At 45.5% G+C, this 25,107-nt stretch overlaps 1 protein-coding gene and 1 long non-coding RNA gene across 4 annotated transcripts in view; one reads left to right on the top strand and one right to left on the bottom strand.

Annotated features, from left to right (window-relative positions):
• The window catches only part of RAB31 (RAB31, member RAS oncogene family), a 114,438-nt gene that overhangs the window by 23,852 nt on the left and 65,479 nt on the right, over positions 1 to 25,107 (top strand). For all 3 annotated transcript variants that reach the window (XM_053247607.1, XM_053247606.1, XM_053247605.1), the window contains exons 2-3: positions 1,847 to 1,926; positions 18,641 to 18,722. In XM_053247607.1, the coding sequence (XP_053103582.1) occupies positions 1,847 to 1,926; positions 18,641 to 18,722 (162 nt within the window). The remainder of the gene's footprint in view (positions 1 to 1,846; positions 1,927 to 18,640; positions 18,723 to 25,107) is intronic.
• LOC128323804 (uncharacterized) lies at positions 14,645 to 24,179 on the bottom strand. The gene is made up of 3 exons (XR_008306473.1): positions 24,043 to 24,179; positions 22,466 to 22,578; positions 14,645 to 15,044 (listed from the first exon to the last, which is right to left on the bottom strand). It is a non-coding gene; the product is annotated as an uncharacterized LOC128323804 (long non-coding RNA).

Below are 25,107 nucleotides of genomic sequence, written 5' to 3'. Positions count from 1 at the left end.
TTCCTTTTGTCAGTCCCAAATTTCTTGGCTTTCAGTTTCATGTGATGACCCTAGGGATGTGCACGAACCGGTCCGGAGGCCCTTGTAGAGGCCTCCCAACCAGTTCGAATGTGGCCCGGTCTGGCGCTGGGGGTGGTGGTCCTTTAAGGGTGGGGGGAGGGTTGCACTTACCTCTCCCACCGCTTTCCCCCTGCTGGTCCTCTGTTTTTTGGGGAAATGTTTTTGGGGCGGCAGTATTCCTCCCTACTGACCCTGCTCCCGTTGTTGGCCAGAAATACTGGAAGTAGCAATCACACGTGCGCCCACTGCCACCGCGTGCCCGCCGTCCAAGTCGCATGTTGTATGCGCATGTTGCCTGCGTGACGTGCACACGCAATTGCGACGTGCATGGCAAGTGCGTGCGCAGTGGCAGCAGGCACCTGTGCAATTGCTACTTCCGGTATTTCCGGCCAACAACAGGGGCAGTGGCGGCAGCGAGGAACGCTGCCGCCCCAAAAACATTTCAAAAAAATTGAGCGCCAGCGGGGGGAAAGTGGCGGGAGGGGTAAGTGCAAACCCCCCCGCCCTTAAAGGGAGACCCCTGTCGGTCCCGGACCGCACCTCTGCGGTTCTGTGCACATCCCTAGATGACCCCTGGTTCTAGTGTTGTGTGTGTGAAAGAGAGAGGAAAATGTATCTCTGTCCACTTTCTCTACTCCATACATAATTTTATGCACTTCTGTTATATCTCCCCGTAGTTACCTCTTTTCTAAACTAAAGAGCTACAGATGCTGTAGCCTTGCCTCATAAAGAAGGTGCTCTAGGTCAGGGATCCTCAGTGTTGGGCCCCCAGATGTTCTTGGACTTCAACTCCCATAATCCCCAGGCCCAGTGGCCTTTGGCTGGGGATTATGGGAGTTGAAGTCCAAGAACATCTGGGGGCCCAACGTTGAGGATCCCTGCTCTAGGTCCCTGATCATCTTGTTTGCCCTCTGCTGCACCTTTTCCAGTTCTACAATGCCCTTCTTAAGATATGGTGACCAGAACAGTACTCTAAATGGGCCTACACCATCATTTTGTATAAGGGCATTATAAATATTAGTAGTTTTATTTTCAAACTCCTTCCTAATGATCCCTAGCATGGAATTGGCCTTTTCCACAGCTGCCGCAAATTGAGTTGACACTTCCAACAAGCTGTCCACCATGTCCTCAAGATCCCTCTGCTGGTTGTTCACCGACAGCTCAGACCAGTGGTCCCTCTAGTTTTTTTTCCATCTCTGTGCGGAATGAGTTTTGTTCTAGGCAGCAGTATCAAGGCACATGCATTCAGAGTGGGGCCTTCCTAATTCAACCTGAGCGGGGTCTAAAATTAACTGAGTGGACATCAGAAAACTTGTGAGCATGCACACATGCACACACCTTAGAGGGAACAGTAGCTCAGACCCCATCAGTGTATATGTGAAGCTGGGGTGGGTTTTTTTGCCCTAATATGCATCGCTTTATACTTGTTAACATAGAACCGCATTTGCCATCTTGTTGCCCATTCCCCCAGTTTCTAGAGATCCTTTTGGAGCTCCTCGCAATCTCTGTTGAATTTCACTACCCTAAATAGTTTGGTGTCATCTGCAAGTTTGGCCACCTCTCTGCCTTGGTTCATTTCCCCCCCCAGCACTACTGTTAAATGAAATGTTTTGAGTGAACCATTATTATGGGTTGAAAGCTGGTTAGGTAATATAGCCTTGACTGGAAGGCTATATTACTGGTTTTTTTCTTCTTCTTCCTTCCTTCTTCCTTCTTTTTTCTTTCTTCATTGAAGCCCAGACTTTCAAGGAACTCCTGAACAGTTTCTTCTTTTCTTTTTTTTCAGGATACTGGAGTTGGCAAATCAAGTATAGTTTGTCGATTTGTTCAGGATCATTTTGACCACAATATTAGTCCTACTATTGGGTAAGTATTATGTGCATATTTTCAGATACATTTCTGTCAAGCTAAATAAGAAATTATATGGATAGCATTTTATCTGTCATGGTTGTGGGAGAGGTGAGCTGCTCAATACTATAGTGTCTGTACTGGCCATTTCCAAATGCTGTATGATGTAGAGTGCCTTTAGTGAATGCTAGTCCAAAATCACTGTCCATATCTGTGCTTTTAACACAGCCTCGTAACTGACCTTCCCAAATTTACATATCCACACTTTGTTGGGGGGGGGACTTGCCTACTTTGGGGGTGTTGGAAGAGGTTATTTCTTTTTATCTTTTCTCATTGTGCCTCTGTGGACAGCAGCACTTCAAGTGCTGGTAATATCCATGCGGGTAAAGCACTGGTTGGGTCACCTTAAGTGGCGTAGCAGGGAAATGCTTGACTAACAAGCAGAAGGTTGCCGGTTCGAATCCCCGCTGGTACTATATTGGGCAGCAGCGATATAGGAAGATGCTGAAAGGCATAATCTCATACTGCACGGGAGGAGACAATGATAAACTCCTCCTGTATTCTACCAAAAGAAAACCACAGGGCTCTGTGGGTGCCAGGAGTTGAAATCGACTTGACGGCACACTTTACCTTTAAAGCACTGGTTACTGAATTATATGGTTGCCCTTTTTGGTGGGGGGCGGGGTTAGAATGCACTAGGAAATGACCCTGAAAAGTCACTCACCAAGACTTAAGTTGCGGGTTGCAGTGGCAACTCGACATGTGGTTAAAGGAAAGATTGTTTTAGCAATTAATCATATACAGCACAGTTTGTATATCCATCGGCTTCCACGTGACGCATAGTTTTTGGCTTCTAATTCATCATATTGTCTTGTCTTTTAACAAGACAGGATAACACAGCATTAGTGGATGGCATATAATTCATCTTCATTAATTCTTCCAAGACTTCAGAGCTTACAAATGCTGCAATATAACAGCTAGACACAAGTGAGATCCTGACTTGAATTTAATTTACATCTAGGCACAATTTAGCTGTGCTAAAGCTGTTGCCTCAGCAGGTGGTGGATTATTGATGAGAGGGATGGTGGGCACTCACCTACCTCAGTGGCCTGTGTCTGTTGGTGTTGCTATGTTGACTTTTTTTTCTACAGCTCTTGTGATGCTGTTGCTGGTACTTCTGCTGGCTGAGCATAGGATCACAGCTGGCTTCTGCTAGCATAGTTTTGGTGTAGTAGCCACTCATAGTAGCGGAAGCATAGGATAGGTCTTCACTTTCATTTTTCCAGACAGGAGGAAATGAAGAACTGGTGTGAGTGTAGGGGTAGTCTGGTGTGGATGACAGATTTGCTTCCATTATCAAAGAAGCAGGAAATTGGGAAGAAAGGACTATGTTTTCCTACACTTTTTAAAGCCTAGTTTCCTTAAGGAAAGCAAGCTTATGAGAGTACCCGGCAGTCTGTGTCCCTGTGTCTCCACCCCATCAACTTCACAATATGAACCAAATTGAGTACAGTTGTAGGGATTACATAGGGACACCTCGATGGCATAGTTCGCAATGATGTAATCCACCCCAATTCAAGATGGCAGATGCATGACTGTTTGTGATGCAAGTGGGCTAACTTGTGGACCATCTAACCAATTTGAAACAAATTTGGTACAATTGTAGTGACACATAGGGGCACCTCAGTGGTGTAGTTTGTGATTATGTAATCCATCCAATTCAAGATGGCGGATGTGTGAATGTTTAAGGCTGAAGTTGGCTAACTTGTGAGGATGGTAATTATCAATTAAGAGTATAGTTAAAGGAAAGTAGGCAGATTAGTTCTTACCAGAACAACTTGCTTTGTTTCAAGTAATATAATTAAGTTGCAAGACAAGGGCATCCTTTCTGTATTATTGCCAATTCTTGCTCCAAATGGAGCAATTTGCTTTATTGGCAAGAACTGGATGAAAAGGAGAAGCCTAGCCTTAACATGTACTGTTAAAGGCACAGGAGCCCCACGAGTACAGAAACTGGCAATCCAGGAAAAAAAATCCTAAAAACACAAGCTCTTCCTTGACAAATACACATTTACAACTCATGGGATATCCTTTTTAGGTGCTGGGTTATCTAAAAAGATTTCAATAGCACCTTTTTATTCACAGAGATTAGTTTTCAGGTTTTCTAACTGTGGATATCTGGAACATGTTGTATTCGAATTTTACAATTCTTGAGTTTAAGAAGTGGAGGAAGCTGTGTAAAAGCAGGCAAGGGAGTGGCTCATAACAGGCAGTAATTGATCAAGAAAATATTTCTTTGCAATGAATGAAAAGGAACATAAGAGATACATAACTACATCATTAGCAAATTTTTACTGGAGTAATTGCACAAAATTTACCCATTAAACTAGAAACTTGTGAAAAGAAATTGAACCCCATCAATTGAGGAAAAAGCTACTTGGGTATATCCATTTCTTCAACGTGGTCTCTGTGCTCAACACGATTGGGCTTTGCACCTGCACAGAGACCTCATCGGAGCTTTTTCAAACTAGATCCTTCCATTATATTTTGGCGGTAGCTTCACCCCCTAGGATATATGCGGCTGTGCGGGCTTCCTTCCCCAGTCTTCGTCCGCAGACAGATCGACTTCGTAGTGAGTGCTTCTGAGCTAGAACACTGTTTAAAATCTTCCTTCCTTTCTCTGTAACTTCTACTTCTCTAATTTATTTATCAGTACTTTCCTCTTTAAGTTAGTGTTTTGATTTCCCTCAGTTCCCCCACGCTTTCCCTGCCCTTTGGGGCTCAGCATTTTGCTGCCTTTCTACGGCCTACAGCCGGTCAGATTATTTTTAAATTTTGTGATCGTCGTCGAGCAAAATTACCAGTCTCCGACAGACACAGCTACTGCTTATTCTGCCTTGGGGAAGAGCACCGAGTGGACTCGTGTGTCCATTGCTCGAATTTTACTAAACAAGCCAGGAAAAATTGGGCCTCTCACCTGTGATCTTGGTTGCGGGAGCAAGCCCTAAAATCTTCAGCAGCTGCAGCGAAGCCCTCTAAGATGCAGGTGACCTCCACCTTGCCTAAGGGCTTGGGCTCACAGCCCTCCACTTCCCCTATGGGGTTGGCTCTCATTGCCACCAAGGCCGCTTTACCTACAGAGCCCACGATTCCAGGTCTTTCCTTGGATCCGTCTGCGGCTTCGGCTCCATTGATTTTGACCCTGAATGCTTCGGTTCTGGGGACTTCCACCGAGACGGTGCCTGTAAAGAAGAAGAGGAAGGTGCATAATGGCTCAGATCCTGAGCATCCCCCCAAACGGAAGTTGCCCCTCCTGCCAAGAAAAAGAGGGCTATGCTACCGAAGCCTTGCACAACCAAATGCCTCAGGCATGACATTGCTACTGATACCGTGCCAGTCGAATCTGGCAGTGAAGCTGAAGAACACGGTGACTCATTCAGAATATGATCCTGTGTACGAGTCCGAACATCATTCTGAACGCGAGGAGGAACTGGCCAAGGTGGACTATCTCTATGAACCCGAGGTTGCCTACAAACCCGAGCCTGATTTATCAGATGTGGACTTTGAATCAGACTTTGAGCGGCTACAGCCAAGGTCTCGGTACCAAGACCACCCCTCCTGCTGATCCTCTCAACTCCTTATCTGTCCCTTGGTCTCAGATCTGGACTATCATCGTGGCCACCTGGACGCTGCTCAGACCCCCTACCCTCAGGACCGATATACAACTTCCCAGCTGCACCAGTGGGAGTCGAGACTGAGAGCTCGGGACATATCCCGCTCCCTGAGGCGTGCCCCATCCGCTCCGACTATCACAATTCAGCCTCTGCCTCCACCTCCTCCTTCCACATCTTTGCTACCTCCACTTGTGCCAACATGGAACCATCCAGTTCCTCCACTTACACCCAGGACCTATCAGCCTGACATTCATCGGGACTAACCTGAACCACAGGCTCCTAGCCCCTTGGTTCCGACAGAGGGAAGCTCCTCGGGCTCAGATTCAGAATATGAAGATGCAGAGGTCACTTCTACACACCTGGAGGTGGCTTCCCTCAGTTCTTCTCTGCAAAATTTTTTGGCAGACCTTCGCCCTAACTTCCCTTCCGAGGACTGTAGACTTTTTGCTGACTACGTTACTTGGATGGCGAACTCTCTGGGGGTTCAGATGTCCCAGCAGGATAAGGAAGACCCAGATCCACTATTCCACCTCATTGAGGCTGATGCAAGGGCGCCAGTCTCGCTGCCTCTTAACCCTTCTCTTATGAAGGTCACAAAATCCTTCTGGGAAATTTCCACCTCATTGCCACAATCGACTAAGAAGTTGAAGAACTTTTACAAGATCCACTTGGCAGACGAAAAGAAGAGCTCCTTCCTTAGAAGACACCCCACTCCTAACTCCGTGGTGGTAGAATCCTCCCTTAACAAGAATCGTGGGGCTTCTACCTCTATGCCGCCTGATTGAGAAGGAAAAAAGATGGACTCTTATGGCAGGCGACTTTATTCCATTTCTACTTTAAACCTTAGAGTGGCTAAGGTATACAACGCCAATTACAATCACTTCCTATGGGAGTGCATGGCACCCTTCTTGGACCATCTTCCCCCGGAACACAGGGAATCTGCCAACGTCTTTTTCAAAGAGGCTGCTCAAGTGACTAAACAAGAGCTCCATAACGTGAGCCATGCAACCAAAAGCTCTTCCAGAGTCTTGGCCTCCTCAATTGCTATACCCCGACACGCTTGGTTGCGGTCCTCAGGTTTAACTTCAGAGGTGCGCTCCCACATCGAGGACCTGCCTTTTGAGGGAGAAGCCTTCTTTGGCAAAAAACCCGACGATACTCTGCAAAAGGTTCAGTGCTTACGAAACACTGCGTGCTCTATGAGCTACCAACCAGCTCCCTATCATCCTTATCGTTCACCCCGTTGGAACAAGGCCAACCTCAATGATCACAGGCCTCTACACAACAGCTTGACCGTTCCTTTTGCCAAACCCACTTTCAACCCTACGAGAAGCGTAGCTCCTTTCCATCCAACCAGAATTCAGCACCCTGACCCCATACCTCTCCCAAGTAGCATAAAAGACTATGACTCTCTGCCTCTTCCCAGGTGGGGTACCAGACTCTCCCCATTCCTCTCGGCCTGGGAACAGATCACCACAGACTCTTGGGTCCTTACCATTGTGAGGGTCAGTTATGCCATCGAGTTTTCCATGACTCCTTCCTTCAACCCTCCAGTCCCCACCCCTCCCACACCAGCTCTACTCCCTGAAGTGGAGACTCTGCTTACCAAACAGGCAATAGAATCAGTTTTGAACCCAAGCTCTCATGGGTTCCATTCCACTTACTTCATGGTACCAAAGCCGGATGCCACTTTATGTCTCATCTTAGATCTGAGAGACTTGAATCACTGCGTCACCTACAGGCGCTTTTGGATAGTGACCATCATGACCCCTTCTTCACAGGGGGGATTGGTTCGCCTCCCTAGACCTCTGTGGCGCCTATTATCATGTCACTATTTGGCCACAACACTGCTGCTACCTCCAATTTCTGGTGGCAGGGAGGATGTTCCAGTTTCGCGCACTGCCCTTCGGCCTTGCATCCGCTCCCAGGATTTTTACCAATTGCATGGCCCCAGTCATCGCTCTTCTCCAACAACAGGGATCCAGCTCTTCCCCTTCCTTGACGAGTGGCTTCTGGTGGCCAGCGATCCCGGGACTCATGAATGCCACCTCGATACCACCATATCCCTTCTCACCGTGCTGGGCCTACAGATCAACTACGAGATATCCAATCTCATCCCATCCAACTCGATAGAATTCCTAGGGCTTCTCTTCGATTCAGCCCAAGCACTCCTTTTCCTCCCGGACTGGAGGATACAATCTATACTTTCCCTCTCCACCGCCCTACTCTCTAACCCCTGCCAAACTGTTCAGGTCATACAGCATATGCTAGGTTACATGGCATCCACCACACATGTCTTGCCACATGCTTGCCTTCGGTCCACACTTCTCCAGCAGTGGTTCCTACGATCCTTCACTCTTCAACTGGACCCGCCATCATGCTTGCTTTGGGTCGCTCACTGAGTTCTGCATTCTATCCATTGGTGGAACGACCTGGACAATCTCGCTGTGGCTCACCTTTCCACCCGTTGAGACCCTGTTTCATGATCACCACTAATGCGTCAGAATCAGGTTGTGGCACTCACCTGAATGTTCTCCACCTCCACGGCCTCAGGAACCCATCAGAAGCTGCTCATCACATCAATTTCCTGGAGCTTCTGACCATTTTCAAGGCCCTAAAAGGGTTCCTTCTGGTAGTGGCTCACTCTGCGGTCCTTGTTCAGATGGACAATATGACCGCAAAGGCATACCTGAATCGACAGGGGGGCACATCCTCTCCCTCCCTCCTGAAACTCTCCAGCAACATTTGTTTCTGGTGTATCCATCACAAAAGCACTCCATCGGCTGTACATATACAGGCCAAGCTAAACCTGCAGGCAGACACACTTAGCAGGGCCGGAACCACCTCTCACAAGTGGCAGCTGGACAGGGACACTCTGATATCTTTGTTTCAGACGTGGTTCATGCCTGAGATAGACCTCTTTGCCTCCAAGATCAACGCTCAGTGTCGCCACTATTGCTCAAGAGTGGGCCTTGGATTCAGGTCGTGAGGCAACACTTTTGCACTTCCCTGGACAGGCCTGTCAGCCTACATATTTTCTCCCATATCGTTACTGCCCAGGATACTTCAGAAAATTCAACAGGACGTCTTAGAGTGTATACTGAGCACCCCATGGTGGCCCTAGCACCCCTGGTTTACCCGTCTCCTTCACCTCTCCAACAGCTACACTCACCTGTCATGAATCCCCAACCTCCTTACCCAAAGGATGGCCACATTCTCCACCCAGACTTACCACTCCTCCGCCTGACGGCACGGTGGATCCAGCCTCCTTTCCTGTAGACCTGCAATAGGTCCTTTCAGCAGTGCTCAGGCCTGCCACGATAAGATCCTATGGACACAAGTGGATGCATTTTACTAGGTTTCTACAGTCCAAGAATATCTCCCCGCCTAGAGTATCCGCCCAGGTCATCTGCTCCTACCTTCTTCTCCTTAAGGAGTCTGGACTCAAACTCAACTCCCTGTGGGTACACCTGGCCGCCATAGTCACCCGCTCTCTGCCAGTGCTCTATCCTGGTTCCGGCATCAGGTCATCAAGAAGTTTCTGAAGGGTCTCTCTCATCTTTACCCAGACCCTCCTATAATGCCCCCCCCGCTTGGGATCTCAGCCTTATGTTGACTTGCCTTATGTGCGCTCCCTTCGAACCCCTGGCGTCGGTGTCTATGGATCTCCTATCTTGTAAAGTCACCTTCCTTGTGGCTGTGACTTCTGCCAGACGGGTGAGTGAACTTCGAGCTCTAAGGGTTGATCCCCCTTACCTTATTTTTCACAGAGACAAGGTCATCCTCAGATCAGATGTCTCCTTCCTGCCAAAGGTGGTCTCCACTTCTGCCGCTCCCAACCCATCACTCTACCTGTATTCTTTTCTAACCCGTCTGATGATGCCCAACAGCACCTGCACACGTTAGATGTGCATAGAGCATTGGTGTTCTGTGTACATAGGACTACCGCCTGGCACACCTTACTTTCTCTCTTCATCGTACACTCTGGACCGAATAAGGGTGCTCAAGCATCCGCACAGACTATCTCACGATGGGTGGTGTGCACCATTACCCTGAGTTATCAATTCTCCAAGAAGCCACTCCCACCATCCATCAAGGCACATTCTGCGCTAGTGGAATCGGCTTCCATGGCTTTCGACAATTCTGTTCCCCTGGAAGTTATCTGCCAGGCTGCTATGTGGGCTTCCGAACACTCCTTCATGCAGCACTAAGTGCTGGACATGCATGCCCGTAGAGATGCTGCCTTCGGACAGGCAGTGTTGCAGTCGCTCTTCAACTGACTCCCTCCTCCAGGTAGGATTGGCATTGGGTGCAGCTTACTATGCGCTCAGTTGTGTTGAGCACAGAGACCACGTTGAAGAACGACAGATTGCTTACCTGTAACTAGGGTTCTTCTAGTGGTCATCTGTGCTTTTACATGCCCACCTATCCTCCCCGCTGTAGTCTTTTTCAGTTGCAGACTCAGAAGACTGGGAAAGGAAGCCCGCACAATCGCATATATCCTAGGGGGCGGGGCTACCGCCTAAATATCATGCAAGGATCTATCTTGAAAAAACTCCGAGATCTCTGCGCAGGCGCAAAGCCCAATTGTGTAAGAGCACAGATGACCGCAAGAAGAACCCTAGTTACAGGTAAGCAACCTGTCAATAGCAATGTGCTTGCTTTAATATTGCTGATATTTTATTAATGAGCAACAATGGCATCCCCTTTGCAATAAATGTAGTTGCATGCTTTTTTAAAAAAATTGTTTTTGCCAGAAAAATGGTTATACAATCTACCATCTCATTCATTTGTAATAACTGAAGGTGTCCTAAATTTCTGCTCAAAACCATGAAATAGCTCCATAATGTGATTATAATATTGAAGAGCAGTAGCTAGAAATACACTGAAAATATAAAATCATACCCATTTTTTTGCCTACTTTCCAGTAGGCTTATGAGATCAACCGGCATTCTGTTTGTGTGTCCCCCCCATCGACTTTGCAATGCCTGGGCCAATAAGAACCAAATTGGGTACAGTTGTAGGGACTCATAGGGACACCTCAATGATGTAGTTTGTGATATCATCCATCCCGATCCAAGATGGCGGACGTGTAAACTTTTGAGGTGCAAGTGGACTAACTTGTGAACTGACTAACTTGTGAACCGCCTAACTGATTTGAACCCAATTTGCTATAGCTGTAGCAACACATAGGGATGCACAAATGGTGTGGTGTGTGATGATGTCATCCACTCCAATTCAAGATGGCCACGTGAACATCTGAGATGCAAGCTGGCTAATTTGTTGACTGTTTAACCAATTTAAACCAAGTTAGGTACAGTTGCAGTGAGTGACACAAAGGGACACCTCAATGGCATAGTTCGTGATGATGTCGCCCACACCGATTCAAGATGGCGGATGCATAAACTTTCGAGGCACAAGTGGGATAACTTGTGAACCGCTTAACCAATTTGAACCAAATTTGCTGCAGCTGTAGGGACACATAGGGGCACCTCAATAGTTTGTGATGATGCCATCTACTTCAAACCAAGATGGCGGACGCGTGAATGTTTGAGGCGCAAGTTGGCTAACTTTTGGACTGTCTTAACTGATTTGAATCAAATTTGGTACAGTTGTAGTGAGTGACACACAGGGACACCTCAGTGGTGTAGTTTGAGATGATGACATCTACCCCAATCCAAGATGGTGGAAACAAACTTTTGAGGTGAAGGTGAACTAACTTGTGGACAGTCTAACTGATTCGAAACAAATTTGCTACAGTTGTAGGGATGTATAGGGACAGCTCAACAGTAAAGATTGTGACGATGTCATCCACCCCAATTCAAGATGGCGGATGCACAAACTTTTGAAGCACAAGTGGAATTACTTGTGAACTACTTAACCAATTTGAACAACTTTCTCTCCTCTGCTTAGCCGCAGCGCAGCCGCAGGAGAGGCTCGCTCAGTGGTGGTGATGGCTTCTCTCCGCCACTGCTGCAATGCAAAACAGCCAGCTGCCATGCTTCTCTCCTGCTTGCCCGAAATCCGCTGGCAAAAGCGGGGAGAAAACGCAAAAGGGGGGGGGATAAATCTGCTAAGCTGCCTCTCCCCCCCGCCCCCCGCTGCATTAAAACAACAACAATCAGCTGCTGGCTTGTGTTTTGTAAGTCCGTGGCTTAGATGTGGAGTTCCTGGGATAGCTGGAGGTGGAGCCACATTTGAAAGCGGGTGACATCTCCCAGCCTAGCAGCTGGAGAACAAGCTCTTGCAGCACCCCATGAGCCTTGTTGGTCTTTTATGTTTTAATCTTCTCAGTCTCTTTCCGTGCCTGTCTATGGCTTTGCTGTTTGCACTGAATTGCCCTGGCCCCCTCCATTTAGGGTGGTTTGTTACTTCTCTTTTTTGCCCTCTCCCCCCGCCCCCCCATCCAAATATATTAAAGGAAACAAAGGAATCACTTTGGACTACAAAAAGAAAGGGACAATCAGATGCAACTTGGTCTTGCTTTGGTTCTGCTTTACATCTTTGTTGTTTACATCTTGTAACTGTAGTTGGGATATGTGAAGTTATTAAAGTTATTAAAGTTCTTCATTGATACTGTTGAATTATTTGGTTCTGCTGTTATTTACACCTTGTAACTGTAGACTCCTGTCCTCTGTTAATCTGCTATTGCACGTGTCCTTAATGTTCTTCTGCAGCAAAGACATGTGGCTAGGAGAAGGAGAGGAAGTCAGCGAGGGACCCGTTTTAAAATCTCATCTTTGGGCCCACTCTAACCTTGCTTTGCCCCTGCCCCCCTTCATTAAAGGGCTTTTGTCTCCAAATTTGGCTAATTTGAATATGCAGAATGGAAAACCCAACACAGATGCCAGAACAAAATATATCCCTGGCAGATTTTAGCACTATCTAGAGCAGGCTTGCTCAACTTAGGCCCCCCAGCTGTTTTTGGACTACAACTCTCATAATCCCTAGCCACAGTGGTCAATAGCCAGGGATTATGGAAGTTGTAGGCCAACATCTGCTGGAGGGCTGGTTGAGCAGCCCTGATTTAGAGGGAGAAAATTCTTTACAGGCAGCAACCTACACTTCTCATTCCAGCAACTCTCCATAAAAATGGGAATTTTTCCTTCACAACTTCCCCGTTTTCTTGTAGTAATGAGCCACCTCCCCACCTTCACCCCCGTGCCCCACAGTAATTGATTTAAGGTTGGGTTTGACAAACCAAGCTACTTTCTGAACAAAAAGTAGCTGTGCTTATTCCAAGCCCAACTTCTAGCTGAACTCAAACCCCATTATGCTCCCAATGACTTTAGAATGAGTCCGTTGAAGTAAAGGCACCAGCTCTTGTACGTCTCTCAACTTCTGCTGCTCCTTTTTCATTTAGGTGGCCTAGTGTTAGCAGGAGCAATGAATTCTTTCTCCTCCTTGGTGCCTGTTGGAACACTGCTACATCAGTGTTTCAGGCACTGGCAAGTGTATTTCACCCCCAGACTCCTGGCATCCTTTCTATCAGTCAGTCAGTCAATCATCTTTATTACCGTCCTAGACTAACATAATATCAGTAAATTAAAGAGAAGGTGGAGGGCTGAATCAAGCACTTCATTTCTCTTCCTGTCTACTATGGTTGTGCAGAACCGGTTCGATCATTAGCTGGACTGCTGCGAACCAAGCCAGTTCAAGCATTCAATCATGAAATGGTTCGAGCTGGTTCGTCAAACTGGTGCAGCCAATTGTTTCAACCAAACCGGTTTGGATACCCATGGTTAGGTCCAAATCCGGACTGAACTATACCAACTGGTCTGTGTAACCCCTACTCTCTATTTCCCACCTCTTCAAATTTCTGTTTCACTCTGGCTGGCTTTTCTCCAGTCTTAGTGGGTTAGGAGAAGCATTAGTCAATAGTAGAAGCATTTAATTTATGTTGAAATAGAGGTTCTGGGGAGAAAAGTTCAGAGTTTAATATATATGCTTTCTTCAGGAAGAACTTAATTGTGTGATTAACAGTTGTGCTGTATTTACCTGAATCCAAGACTAGGTTTTGAATCCAAGACTAGGTTCCAAGTTTTTTGATATTAGAAATCAGTTGGTCATCTTAAATTCAGAGTCCTGTTCCTTTTGAGTACATTCAGGTATAACCTGTATTTAACCTCTCCTTTTTAAGGGGGTCATCCTAAATTCAGAGTCTTTGATTCGGGTAAATATGGTAATTTTTGACATCACCATAGCCTTGTTCAGGTGTTAAGGGAGTAAGGACACTGTGTAGTATTTCCAAGAGTGTGCTGGCAAGCCCTGCCCCTTTTGTGATGGACACTAACACACTGCCACTATTTCCCATTTTTTATGGTGTTTGTCTGAAAAGACAACTGCTACTATACTTATAAAGATATTCTTTTGTGATTAGAATGCTTAATCTCCTTTGTTTTCTTATTTTGGGAAAAATCTGTTGACAAATACAGTGTTTGTATTTCAGAAAAATGCCATAATCATGGCATTTCAGAAAAATGCCATAATCATGGACAGCAGGGCGTGGGATTTGTTTTAAATATTTATACCCCGCTCCTCCAGTTCACTACTGCTCACGGCAGTGGACAAAAATAGAATTTCATGTGCATCACAGTGGGGGTAGGACTTAAAGGTGTGGTCTTGTGGATGCTGTACTTGAGTAATGCATCCACAAATAGAAGAATGCCTAAACAGGTCTTATATGTAAATGGGATTAAAAATAAAGGTTGACATTCCGATGAAATACTTGTGTAAATATATTGTAGTATCACAAAGTTGTGCTAGCTACTTGCACTAAATCTGGAGCTTGTGTTCCAGTCTAGTATTGCACAACACTACATGCATGCTTGTGCTTGTACAGCAGTAGTGCAATCTGCAGCACATTTGTTCTAAAGGGAACTTCTGTGCAAGAGTGCTATACTTTAATTCCTAATTTTTTTTAGTGCAACTATACAATCTTGTTATGCTAGCATTACTTATTAGAAGTAAAACAAAAACCCGTGGACAAGGAAAATAATGAATATAAGCTAGAAATAAATAACTGCTAAATGAATGAATAACCAGCTCTCAACACACATGAAAATGAGCAAGAGCATCTGTATCACACTTGTAGACACACATAAACATAATATCAGATGGAATTACAACATGCAATTGAAAAATACAAAAACAGTATGTGCAGGTATCCAAACGAGGTCCAAGATGTCATCAAATTTGAGAATATAAGGAGTACATACAAAACGGATAATAAGTTCTCAGATACCAGAAGAAGGAAACGATGTACTCAGGGAGATGTTGAGAGTGCTTGTAGTTCAGTTCATGACTCCTTCATTCAAAATGAGCAAGCAACATACTCTGAAGTGACTGATGACAACTGACGATGAAAGACAAATAACACCAGGAAAAGAACCAGGTGGCCACCCCGGGTAAGGCACTGTTTCACCAAAAGGCTTCATCAGAGACAATTTTCCATTAATAAAGCTGAAATAATAGAATGAAGACATGAAAGAATAACACTATGAAGTATAAAAGACTGAATGCAAAACACACACAAAATAGAGAGGAACATTTCTAAGCATTTAAGCTTATCAAAACTTATTAAGGAACACAGGGTTCACTTTACTGATAAAAGGCTCAGCATAGGTCATAGGCAATAAATAAGCACTGAAGGTTTCTCAGCTGTGCCCAAGGCCAAAGATTTCACTAAGAGAAATTACAAAGATACAAACCACAAACAATATCATATCATACAGGACATAACAATGAAAGCTACCTGTGGTTTATCCCAACAATAATTACATTAGGAACAAGCTGAAATGGTGATATAAAGAACTAATATAGATAACACACTAAGGAAAAACTAATAAGAAAAATGAATACAGGAAAACTTACACAAAGAGTAGAAAAGCATTACTATACAAACGAATTTAACCAAGCATGTTAAAGCCTCAACATTCACCTAACTAATGAGAGCTTATCCCAGATTATAAAGGGAGGGAAAAATTAAACTCAAGAGGTGTTTCAGCTGTTCCTAAGAGCTCAAACTGTCCTTAAAGGGGTACCCTATCGTGAAAACTAACCCCACATATCCCATAGAGATAAAGAGGTAATTGTTGGCTATGAGTCGTCCCTTTACTGATAATAAGCTGCTAAATGAGCCATGCCAGCCAAAAGCCAGGCATAATAATACCCCAAATATGAAACTGAATGACTCACAAACTATAACAGGGCCAAACAAAAGCTATTCTAAAGATATTATAAGAAACAGGATAAATCATAAGCAAAATACAGAACTTGTTCCAAATAATAAGGGGAGGAAAAAAAGAATCCAAAAAGTGTTACAGCTGTTCACAAGAATTAAAACGGCACTTAAAGAAGTAGCCTGTCATGAAAAATAACCTCATGTTATGTCCCATAGAGATAAAGAGATGATTGTTAATTAAGAATCATTATTTCACTAATAACAAACTAGTAAGAGAGCCACGCCATCCCAAATCACATATACAGTGGTCCCTCGACTTACGAATTACTCGACAACCGAAATTTTCGAGTTACAAACGGAAAAAAAATGCTGCACTCTTACGAATTTTTCGATATCCGAACGGCACTGGGGTGGGGGGTTCCACTTAAAAAGGGGGGGCTTTACTCACCCCTTCCATGAAAGTAAGGCACTGTACTGTACTTTATTCCTTGTAGTAATCGGGCGGCAGGGTGCCGCCCGCTTCAATCTCCCTCGGCGCTTCTCGTAGCCATAATCGGGGCGGCAGGATCGCTCCCAGTCCCTGCCGCCCCCTTCAAGCTCAGTCCCCCTCGGCTGGCGGCCGCCCCCTGAAGCTCCCCAGAGGTCCCCCGCCGCCCCCTTCTTTCCGAATCTAACCCCATTTAAGAGGACGGCAGGAGAACTCCCTGCTGCCCCCTTCCCCCTTGCCGGCTGGGCTGCAACTGGCTTCTAGGAAGGGCCGCCCGATTACTACAAGGAATAAAGTACAGTACAGTGCCTTACTTTCATGGAAGGGGTGAGTAAAGACCCCCCCTTTTCTCTCCGGAACGAATTAATCCGTTTCTAATGCATTCGTATGGGAAACCACTTTTCGACTTACGAACTTTTCGACCTACGAATATGCATTCGGAACGGATTAAGTTCGTAAGTCGAGGGACCACTGTATAATAAGAGACTGAATGACTCACAAACTGTGATAGAACCAGACAATAAATATTATAAAAAACAGGACAAATCATTGGCAGAATTCAAACTGTGGGGTGCCAAAGTCGAATAGTAATGAATGAAAAAAGCTTCTTTCTGGAGAAGAGTCCGGCGGACATCTGTTGAAGCAAAGGGAGATCCACAGTACTTATACAAAATAAAAAACACGAATGTCATCAGCCAAATGGTGTTTATCAATGTAATGCATCACAAGGGGGGCTTCTACCACCTTATGCAGAATATGAGACCAATGTTCAGCAATCCGAACTTTGGCACTTCTTTCTGATTTACCAATATACCAAAGATTACATGGGCATTGAATTACATAAACAATGGCTTTAGAGCTGCAATTAGCGAAAAAACAGAGAGAGAATGATTTATGTGTAAAAGGATGATGTGCAACCCTGGTAGGAGCAGCTAATGAGCATACCGAACAGTGGCCACAGGCAAAAAAGCCGAATGGTTCAGAACCATGCCTGTTTGGAGATGAAAGATCAGTACTTATTAACATATCTCAAATACTGGAGATTTTACGATAGGTGATCAGGGGTATCACACCCAGGTAACTGGGCCACTATATGCCAATGCCTCTTGATGATATTCTTGATCTTGTAAGCCATCGGAGTGTGCTGAACTGACCAAAAAAGGCGGGAATCAGAACTGCGGGCCGTAGTATGAAACAAGGACTGGCAATCTACAGAATTGGCATGAGAATACGCTTTCCGAATAATATCTCGGGTAGCCCCGACATATCGGTAATAGTGATTCTAGCAGTTTGGACTCCCTGACGTTATCAGAGGCATTTGTTGAATTTCGCTTAATCCTGAGAAACTCCTATTCCATGGACCCCAGTTTTTTCCTTGGATCATTACTTATTATGCAAGCACTTGATTAGACAGGATATCACCCAGAGAGTTTTATATACCAGTTTGGTAGGGAGCTACCAACTGAGATGTCTCAGCTGGACTTCACTTTTTGCCTGCCATAGACATGAATAGTGCAGAAAAGAAAGAAAGGAGTGTCTCTTAAAATTCAGATGATTGCAGAGTGGGTTTTCCTTGGCATGGGGTTCTGAAAAAGTGGCTGTCCCACCTGAATTAGGACAGTTGGAAGGTATACGATGAAAGTGGGGAGGGGCAGGGAACCAAACCAGCAATGCCATTCCTTTGCCACTGAAAGTTCTGCATTATTTTTTAGACTTTTAATATCACATTTTCAAGTAGAAAAATGCAACACCCCAGAAAAAGGGCACAAAATATAGGCCGTGGCATGGTAATCTACATCCTGGCCGTTTTTGACCCTCTGGCCTTGGTTTCATCATTCTACGTAGCAAACGCTAAAAGAACTTCTGTTCCAATTAAAAACCATGAACTCACATATCCTTGGTATTGTAGGAGAAGAATGACAGTTCAACTTCCATTAGCAGAGAAAAGTTAGTTTGGGGAGAATTCAGCCAAACAAGAGGTCTGGAGATAGTTCTTTAAGTTTGAAGAACAAGGATTTATTTAGAAGTTACAAAAGGATAGGAAAGCTGAGCTTATAGCTGAAAGAGGAGAGAGCCTAAACAATCAGCCATCTCTGGAGAGACAAAATGGAGACTAACACTGGAAGAACAAAGAGGGGAGGAGTCCATCAATTTTATCCATTACCCTTACCCCGCCACCCCAGTGGTCACTATGAGACACTGCAGCTAAGAGCTGATGCTGCTAGTGTCCTAGCTCCAACAGGTATGCCTAAAACAATTCTCTGGGTACTTGCCTATATCTGACCAATGTACGGCCTAAAGCTGACCAGACGTACTTACAAGATTATCTGTTAATATTACACAGAATTTACCTCTAAATAATGTACTGCTTTTTCTTGCAACTTTTAGTGCTTCTTTCATGACTAAAACTGTGCCTTGTGGGAATGAGCTTCATAAATTTCTGATCTGGGATACAGCAGGACAGGAGCGGGTGAGTATGATTCTGAAATCTTTATTTGAAGGACTGCAGTGGCATTTAATTTTATGGAACTCTTGGAAGGTGGTCAGTATCCAGACTAATGAAGTGTGTGCGCGCATTTCTGTGGACATGCTATGGAGAAGTGATTTTTGCCCATCTCCCCTTTCCTCTGAGACATGCTTGATCTGGACTTTCACTCTGATCAGGATGGTGTTCTGTGGGTGGGGACTACTGTGATTTCCCAGTTGTCATGGACAGACCACCATCTATTTACGATTAGACTCACAATCCTGTCCCACCTCTGCAGGGGTGAGGAGCCTATTAGGATGGTCTGCCTGAGAAGGTTATTGGATCCAGTTGGCGATTTTCTACAATTTAACACTTTTTGCTAATAAAAACCTTAACTGTTTGTTTGTTTATTTATTATATTTGTAAACCACCCCAAACTTCCTTCTCTGGGTGGTTTACAGCAACATAAAACAAATTAAAACAGAAATTAAAACCATAAAAAAATTTAAAATCACAATTCTCGTTAAAAAGCTTGGGTAAATATATGTGTCTTTAATTTTTTTTAAAAAAATTACCAGAATAAGGTGTTCTCTTAATACCAGAGACCGCTTGAGATAGTGTACTCGAGTGGTTTCGGCAAACAGATCAGGAAAGACCGGGGATTAATTCTGTGTTCTCGGGTGAATCAGGTCCAGCTGCGCCCGACATTGTAGTGGATGCAGATTAGCCATGGTGGGGAATCCTGGGATGGAGTATCTGGAGATAGAGGTGGGCCTTGGCTAGCCAGGTGAGTGCTAACAGTGAAACGAGACATGGGAGTGTGTTACTGGATGACTAATCTCTTAGAAAGGTTACTTAAAGTCTTGGTCCAGAGCCAAACAGAATGTTACTGAGGGACCCTTCCCTGGGGCTTGGATGGAACTCTCAACTGGGACAGGCGGTAAAAAACCTCTAGCCTGCACACATGTCTCTATGGCCAAGGACTCTCATGAGAGAGTGGCCAATTCCTAGAGAAGAATTAGCCATTGTTATCGCCTAGGAAGACTCCTGTTCTCTTTGGAATCTTTATGGACAGTTCTGCTCATGAGGTTTGGTTGAGACCGAGCATGCCTTCACTCCAGGGGAAGGGACTGGGCCCAGTGGTCTCTCTAAGGCGTGCACATGTGCGCATGTTCACAAGTTTGTAAATGTCCACTCAGTTAATTTTAGGTTAGGTTGAATCAGGAAGGTCCCACTCTGAATGTATGTGTGCACACACTGCCTTACATTGGAACATAGGAAGCTGCCATATACTGAGTCAGACCACTGGTCCATCTAGCTCAGTATTGTCTACGCAGACCGGCAGCGGCTTCTCCAAGGTTGCAGGCAGGAATCTCTCTCAGCCCTATCTTGGAGATGCCAGGGAAGGAACTTGAAACCTAGATGCTCTTCCCAGAGCTGCTCCATCCTCTAAAGGGAATGTTTTATAGTGCTCACATAAGTAGTCTCCCATTCATATGCAACCAAGGTGGACCTTGCTTAGCTAAGGGGACAGGTCATGCTTGCTACCACAAGACCTGCTCTCCTGCCTTGATACTGCTGCCCAGAACAAAACTCATTCTGCACACAGATGAAAAAAATTAGAGGGAACTCTGGCTGGGCCCCCCTTCCCCAACCAACTGGTTTTAAAATAGAACAACAATCCTATAGTATCAAAACCAAAGGGGTAAATCATCCTAAACTGTTCCTAGCTGTTTACTCCTACAATCCACACACAGTCATTCATACATGGAATAAGAAAGGGGGTCTAGGGGGAGGAAAATAATAAAAATTCCCAGAGACATGGGAAGGGCGGGGCAGTTAATCTCCTGACATACGTGGGGTTGAGTTGGGCTGGTGAGGAGTCACAAACCTGGGACCCAGGCTTTTAATTAGATACTGTTTTAATTGTTTTAATTGTGTTTTAATAGTTTTAACTTTTTAATTTTAATTGTTGAAATGCTTTAATCTTTTATTGACTGTTTTTATTGTTTTGTAAACTGCCCAGAGAACTTGCGTTTTGGGCGGTATAGAAATGTAATAAATAAATAAATAAATAAAGTCTGGAAGCCATGAGTGCAAGAACCATGATGCAGTCCCCTTAAATTGGGTCACAACCATGTGCTTGGAAAATTCCAGGGGGTTTCTGCATGGGGGTCTGGACAAAGGGAGATGGAGTTGGGTAAGGATTAAGTATTTTTTCAAAAAAATGTTTCTCTCCTGCCTCTCCAGCTCACTATTGCTCAGGGAGCCTTATAATAAAGAGGATGGTTCATGGCCTGGATAGCTTGTTATCCCTCCCCATAAGCTGCAGAAGCAAAATGTGAAAAATTTATACAGCGTGCAGAATTTGTTTTACCTGGACACAGATTTTTTTTTTTTAGTGCCATGCAAGCCACCTTAAGTTCTGCTTGACTAAAAAGCAGAAGGTTGCCAGTTTGAACCCCTCTGGGACTATATCAGGCAGCAGTGATATAGGAAGATGCTGAAAGGCATCATCTCAGACTGCGTGGGACGAGGCAATGATGGTAAACCCCTCCTGTATTCTACCAAAGACAACCACAGGGCTCTGTGGTCACCAGGAGTTGAAATCGACTTGATGGCACACATTACTTTTACACACAGCCCTGTCTTTTTATGTCTCATTTCTTTTAGAATACATTGCATGCATTCATGACATGATAATATTGACTAGCCAGACTAATGAAGCTCTGGTGCAGCAAATACCCAGGATATGCTACAGCAATTTTAGTCAACCCTTCCCTCCACAGCAAACTCCTGAAAATATGTCCTTGAGGGCTAGTAACCAATATACAGTGGCATACTGGAGCTTTCATACACCATAACAAGAAATAGTGATTGATAAACCAATCCTCCATGAACTTATCTGCTTATACCGTCATGCAAGGGAGCATGACTGTATACAGAATACACTGTGTGGTATAGAACTCCATAAATGAATTATGTGCTTTGTGAAGAAGTACTTTTGTTTAGTCTGTCATGGATCTACTGCTAATTAATTTCTTTAATTATGGAGTATGAGAGAGATAGAGATGTGCACGAACTGTGGTTTGAACACATTTAGGTTGAGGAGCCCGGGAGCTTTAAGAAAAAGGAGAGTAGCAGGTCCTTACCTGCTCTTTGCCACTTCATGCAGCTTCCTAATGGGGCGGCGTATATCCCAAGAAGCCCCTCGTGGCATCAGCATGCATATGGCATCTGCGTATATGAGGGCACCATTTGCATGGTCTGCACGGTCTTCTTGGGAAGCTGCATGGGGTGGTGGAGAGCAGATAAGGACCTGCTCTCGTCTTCTTAAAGCTCCCGGGCACTGCAACCAAAATGTGCTTGAACCGTGGTTCACGTACATCCCTAATCAGAGACAAATGACAAATCTGCACATCACATCATGTAATTTCTAAACGATTCCAAGCTTTGCTTTCAAGTTTTGGAAGGTGGGGATGATGTTTCACCCAGTATATTTATTACTTTCTGCTTGATGCTGGTAACTATGCTGTTCATGGGAGAAAATAATAATTGAGTTAACAGCAAGCTGATCCAAATTATTTAGGCCATGGTATTACAATTAAGCTGATTAGGCCATTGAATGGGACTAAACCAGTTCAAATACAAATCTTTTGGCATAGCTAAGTTGAGGATCATACTTAACGATTATAATATTCTTTTCAGAGTAATGAAGATGAAAGGAAATTATGTGTTGTATATACTTTTTTTCTGTTCCTTTGGAAGCTTTGCAGGAAAAGGATGCTCTTTTGGAAGAGAGGGTATGCGATATATATTATGTCATTCCTTCTAATAGCAGTCTCAGGTAGTTGAGTGCCTGTAAGTTTGGAAACAAAACAGCAGCATTCAGAAATAAAGTGGTGGTCTCTAAAGTCTTCCTGTGAGCTTCCAGCTTGAGCTCCAGAACCTATGGAACATGGGAGATTTTTGAGCAAGGCTATCGGCTAGTCTTCACTTTTTAAAAGGAAATGGAAGGCAATACAAGGAGAGAAAGGAAATTGGCCTGTTTAAGCCTGTAACAATTTATATTAACTGTCCTGCAGGGGGATTGGGGTTTTGGAGATGCATGCCATTAAAGTTAAAAAAGCAAACAAAAACCCTCTCAGCTGCTGGTTGGGGATATCTCCGTGGGTTATCCTTCCCAGCGTGCTCCAGGCAGGACGAATTCAAACTATAGTGATAGCCTTTAAAAGGCCAGGGAAGATAACCCCTTCTAGTTTAGTTTCATCCTGCTTCGCTCCAGTGCGGTCGACTAAGCCCTGCTTCTTATCTGCTTTCTACTTTACCTCTTTTGGCTTTTTACTCCCTCTGATCTCCCCTGCCTGCATCAGCACTGCTTTGTTCCATTCTGTTGCCTATTTATTACAAACAACAACAAACCAACCTCCCGCCACAAAAAACACCCTTTTTAACTCTCCCTTCTGCTCACTCCCTGCTCTGCCTGCTCGTTCTCTCTGCCTTCCCCTCTGACCCAATGGAGCCTCTCTGGGTCGAATTGCTGCAAGGCTTACTGCCAAAAGGCAAGAAAATGGTGGATTCAGGGCAAAATAGCAGGCTCCAGCACCACAGCATGCTGGCGCCCACTGCAAAAAGAGCTCCGCTGAGGACCACTGTATCTGCGTTGGCAGCAATGGCGGGAGGTCAGAAGACCCAGGACGAGATCCAGCGGGAGACGTGCCGACGTGCCCAGAGGCATGATTGATCTGCCACCACCACCCCCGATCTGCCCGGCGACCTCAGAAGAAGAGGACAGGGCGGGCCGCCATGGAGGAGAGAGAGAAAAAGAGTGGGCGACGAGAAGGCGCACCAGGAGACATGAACGTTCCACCTCTCCCTGCACTCGGCTGGAAATCCCAGACTGCGTAGCCTCGGAAAGGGCTGGACGGCCCTCCACAGCTTTCTCCCTCTGCCATCGGGAGCTCCAGTCCCGCGCCAGACAGAAAAAAGAGCAGAGCGTGGAAAGAGTGCGTTGCCGCATCGCCAAGTGCCTCGCTGCCCTTGGAGCACTCCGGGTTCCCGAGACCATCTCCAGGGGAAAAAATGCCACCTCGCCATCAACCAGAGGACAACGCGGTGTGGAAGCCTCCATTGTGAACCAGCTTCTACCGCAGCCCAGCCAGCCGGAGCAGCCGCTGATCGAGCAGGGGATGAGTCCTGGGCCTTCAGAACCCTCAGTCCCCGCAGAACTCTTGCAACCCTGGATCCCAAGTCCCGCCAATCCCTCCCCCTCCAACTCCACCATTCCCCCTTGCCCGGGAAGCATGCTGGAGGACTGGCATACCTGGTTTGCCTCTCTTGCAGCAAATCAGGAGTAAACGCCTTCCTGCCAAATTGCACAAAAAGCGCACCAAGCACAAAGTGCGGTATACTTCCTCCTCTGGTTCGGGGGATTCAGTCTCCTCTTTGAACTCCTCTTCGAACTCCTCAGAATCTCCTGTTAGAAGGAGAAAAAGGAGCCATAAGAGCAAGCATACACACAGATCTAAGGAACAATCCTATAGAAAGCCAAGCAAATTGCCTAGGTGTCCCCTCCACGTTCATTTCTCTGAGCTTTCGGATTATGAGTCTCCTGACCCGCACCCAGGGAGACCCACAGAGCCTCTGTCCCCGGAGGATTCACCTATCCCACAAAAGGGGCCCATTGGCTCAGGACCAGTTCCCGCTGACGCAGACCCGGGGCTGGATTCAAAGGAAGAGGGGGAATGGTCAGCAAATAGAGCATTCTGCGCACGCCCACAGGCTATTCCCACCTGAAGATTTTTCTGCCTTGTTTCTGAAAGTGCTTCAGACACTGGGCATTACAATTGAGGACTTGCAAGCCTCTACGGCCCCCTCCAGGGAATCCATAGTACTTCCCACTGCATCCTCACCAGAGCTCTTGTTTCCCGGAAACTTTTACTAAGATCTTACGCCAGGAATGGCAGGCCCCATCTCTGCAGAAATAGACCACAATATTAGCCAGCAAGCATTATGGCTTTGCTTCTGTAGCAGCAGCCTTACTGCAGGTTCCCCCAGTGGATGCTCATGTGGCTGCTCTCACATCGGGAGCCATATTATCTAAAGATGGAGAGTTGGTCCTTAAGGATCTGACAGAGAAGAAACTGGAGTCCCAATTGAAGAAAAATAATGAGTGCACTGCCCTTTCTATAAGAGCCTCAGTTGTGGTATCGATTTTCCCCAGAGCTGCACTACTTTGGATGGATGAGCTGATGCAGTCGCACCTGCTTGAGCCATCTAGACAAAGGCAAAGTCAACTAAAAATCTAGAGGGCCTAAGTGTCCATTGCAGATGCAACCCTCGATGCGGTGCATTTTGGAGCCCGCGCTATAGCCAAAAATGTTGTTGC

This window comes from Hemicordylus capensis, chromosome 4, assembly GCF_027244095.1.
Source record: "Hemicordylus capensis ecotype Gifberg chromosome 4, rHemCap1.1.pri, whole genome shotgun sequence".
In the NCBI taxonomy this organism is placed as follows: Eukaryota; Metazoa; Chordata; class Lepidosauria; order Squamata; family Cordylidae; genus Hemicordylus; species Hemicordylus capensis.
The sequence above is the reverse complement of the archived record's forward strand: the minus strand, read 5'-3'. Positions and strand labels throughout refer to the sequence as shown.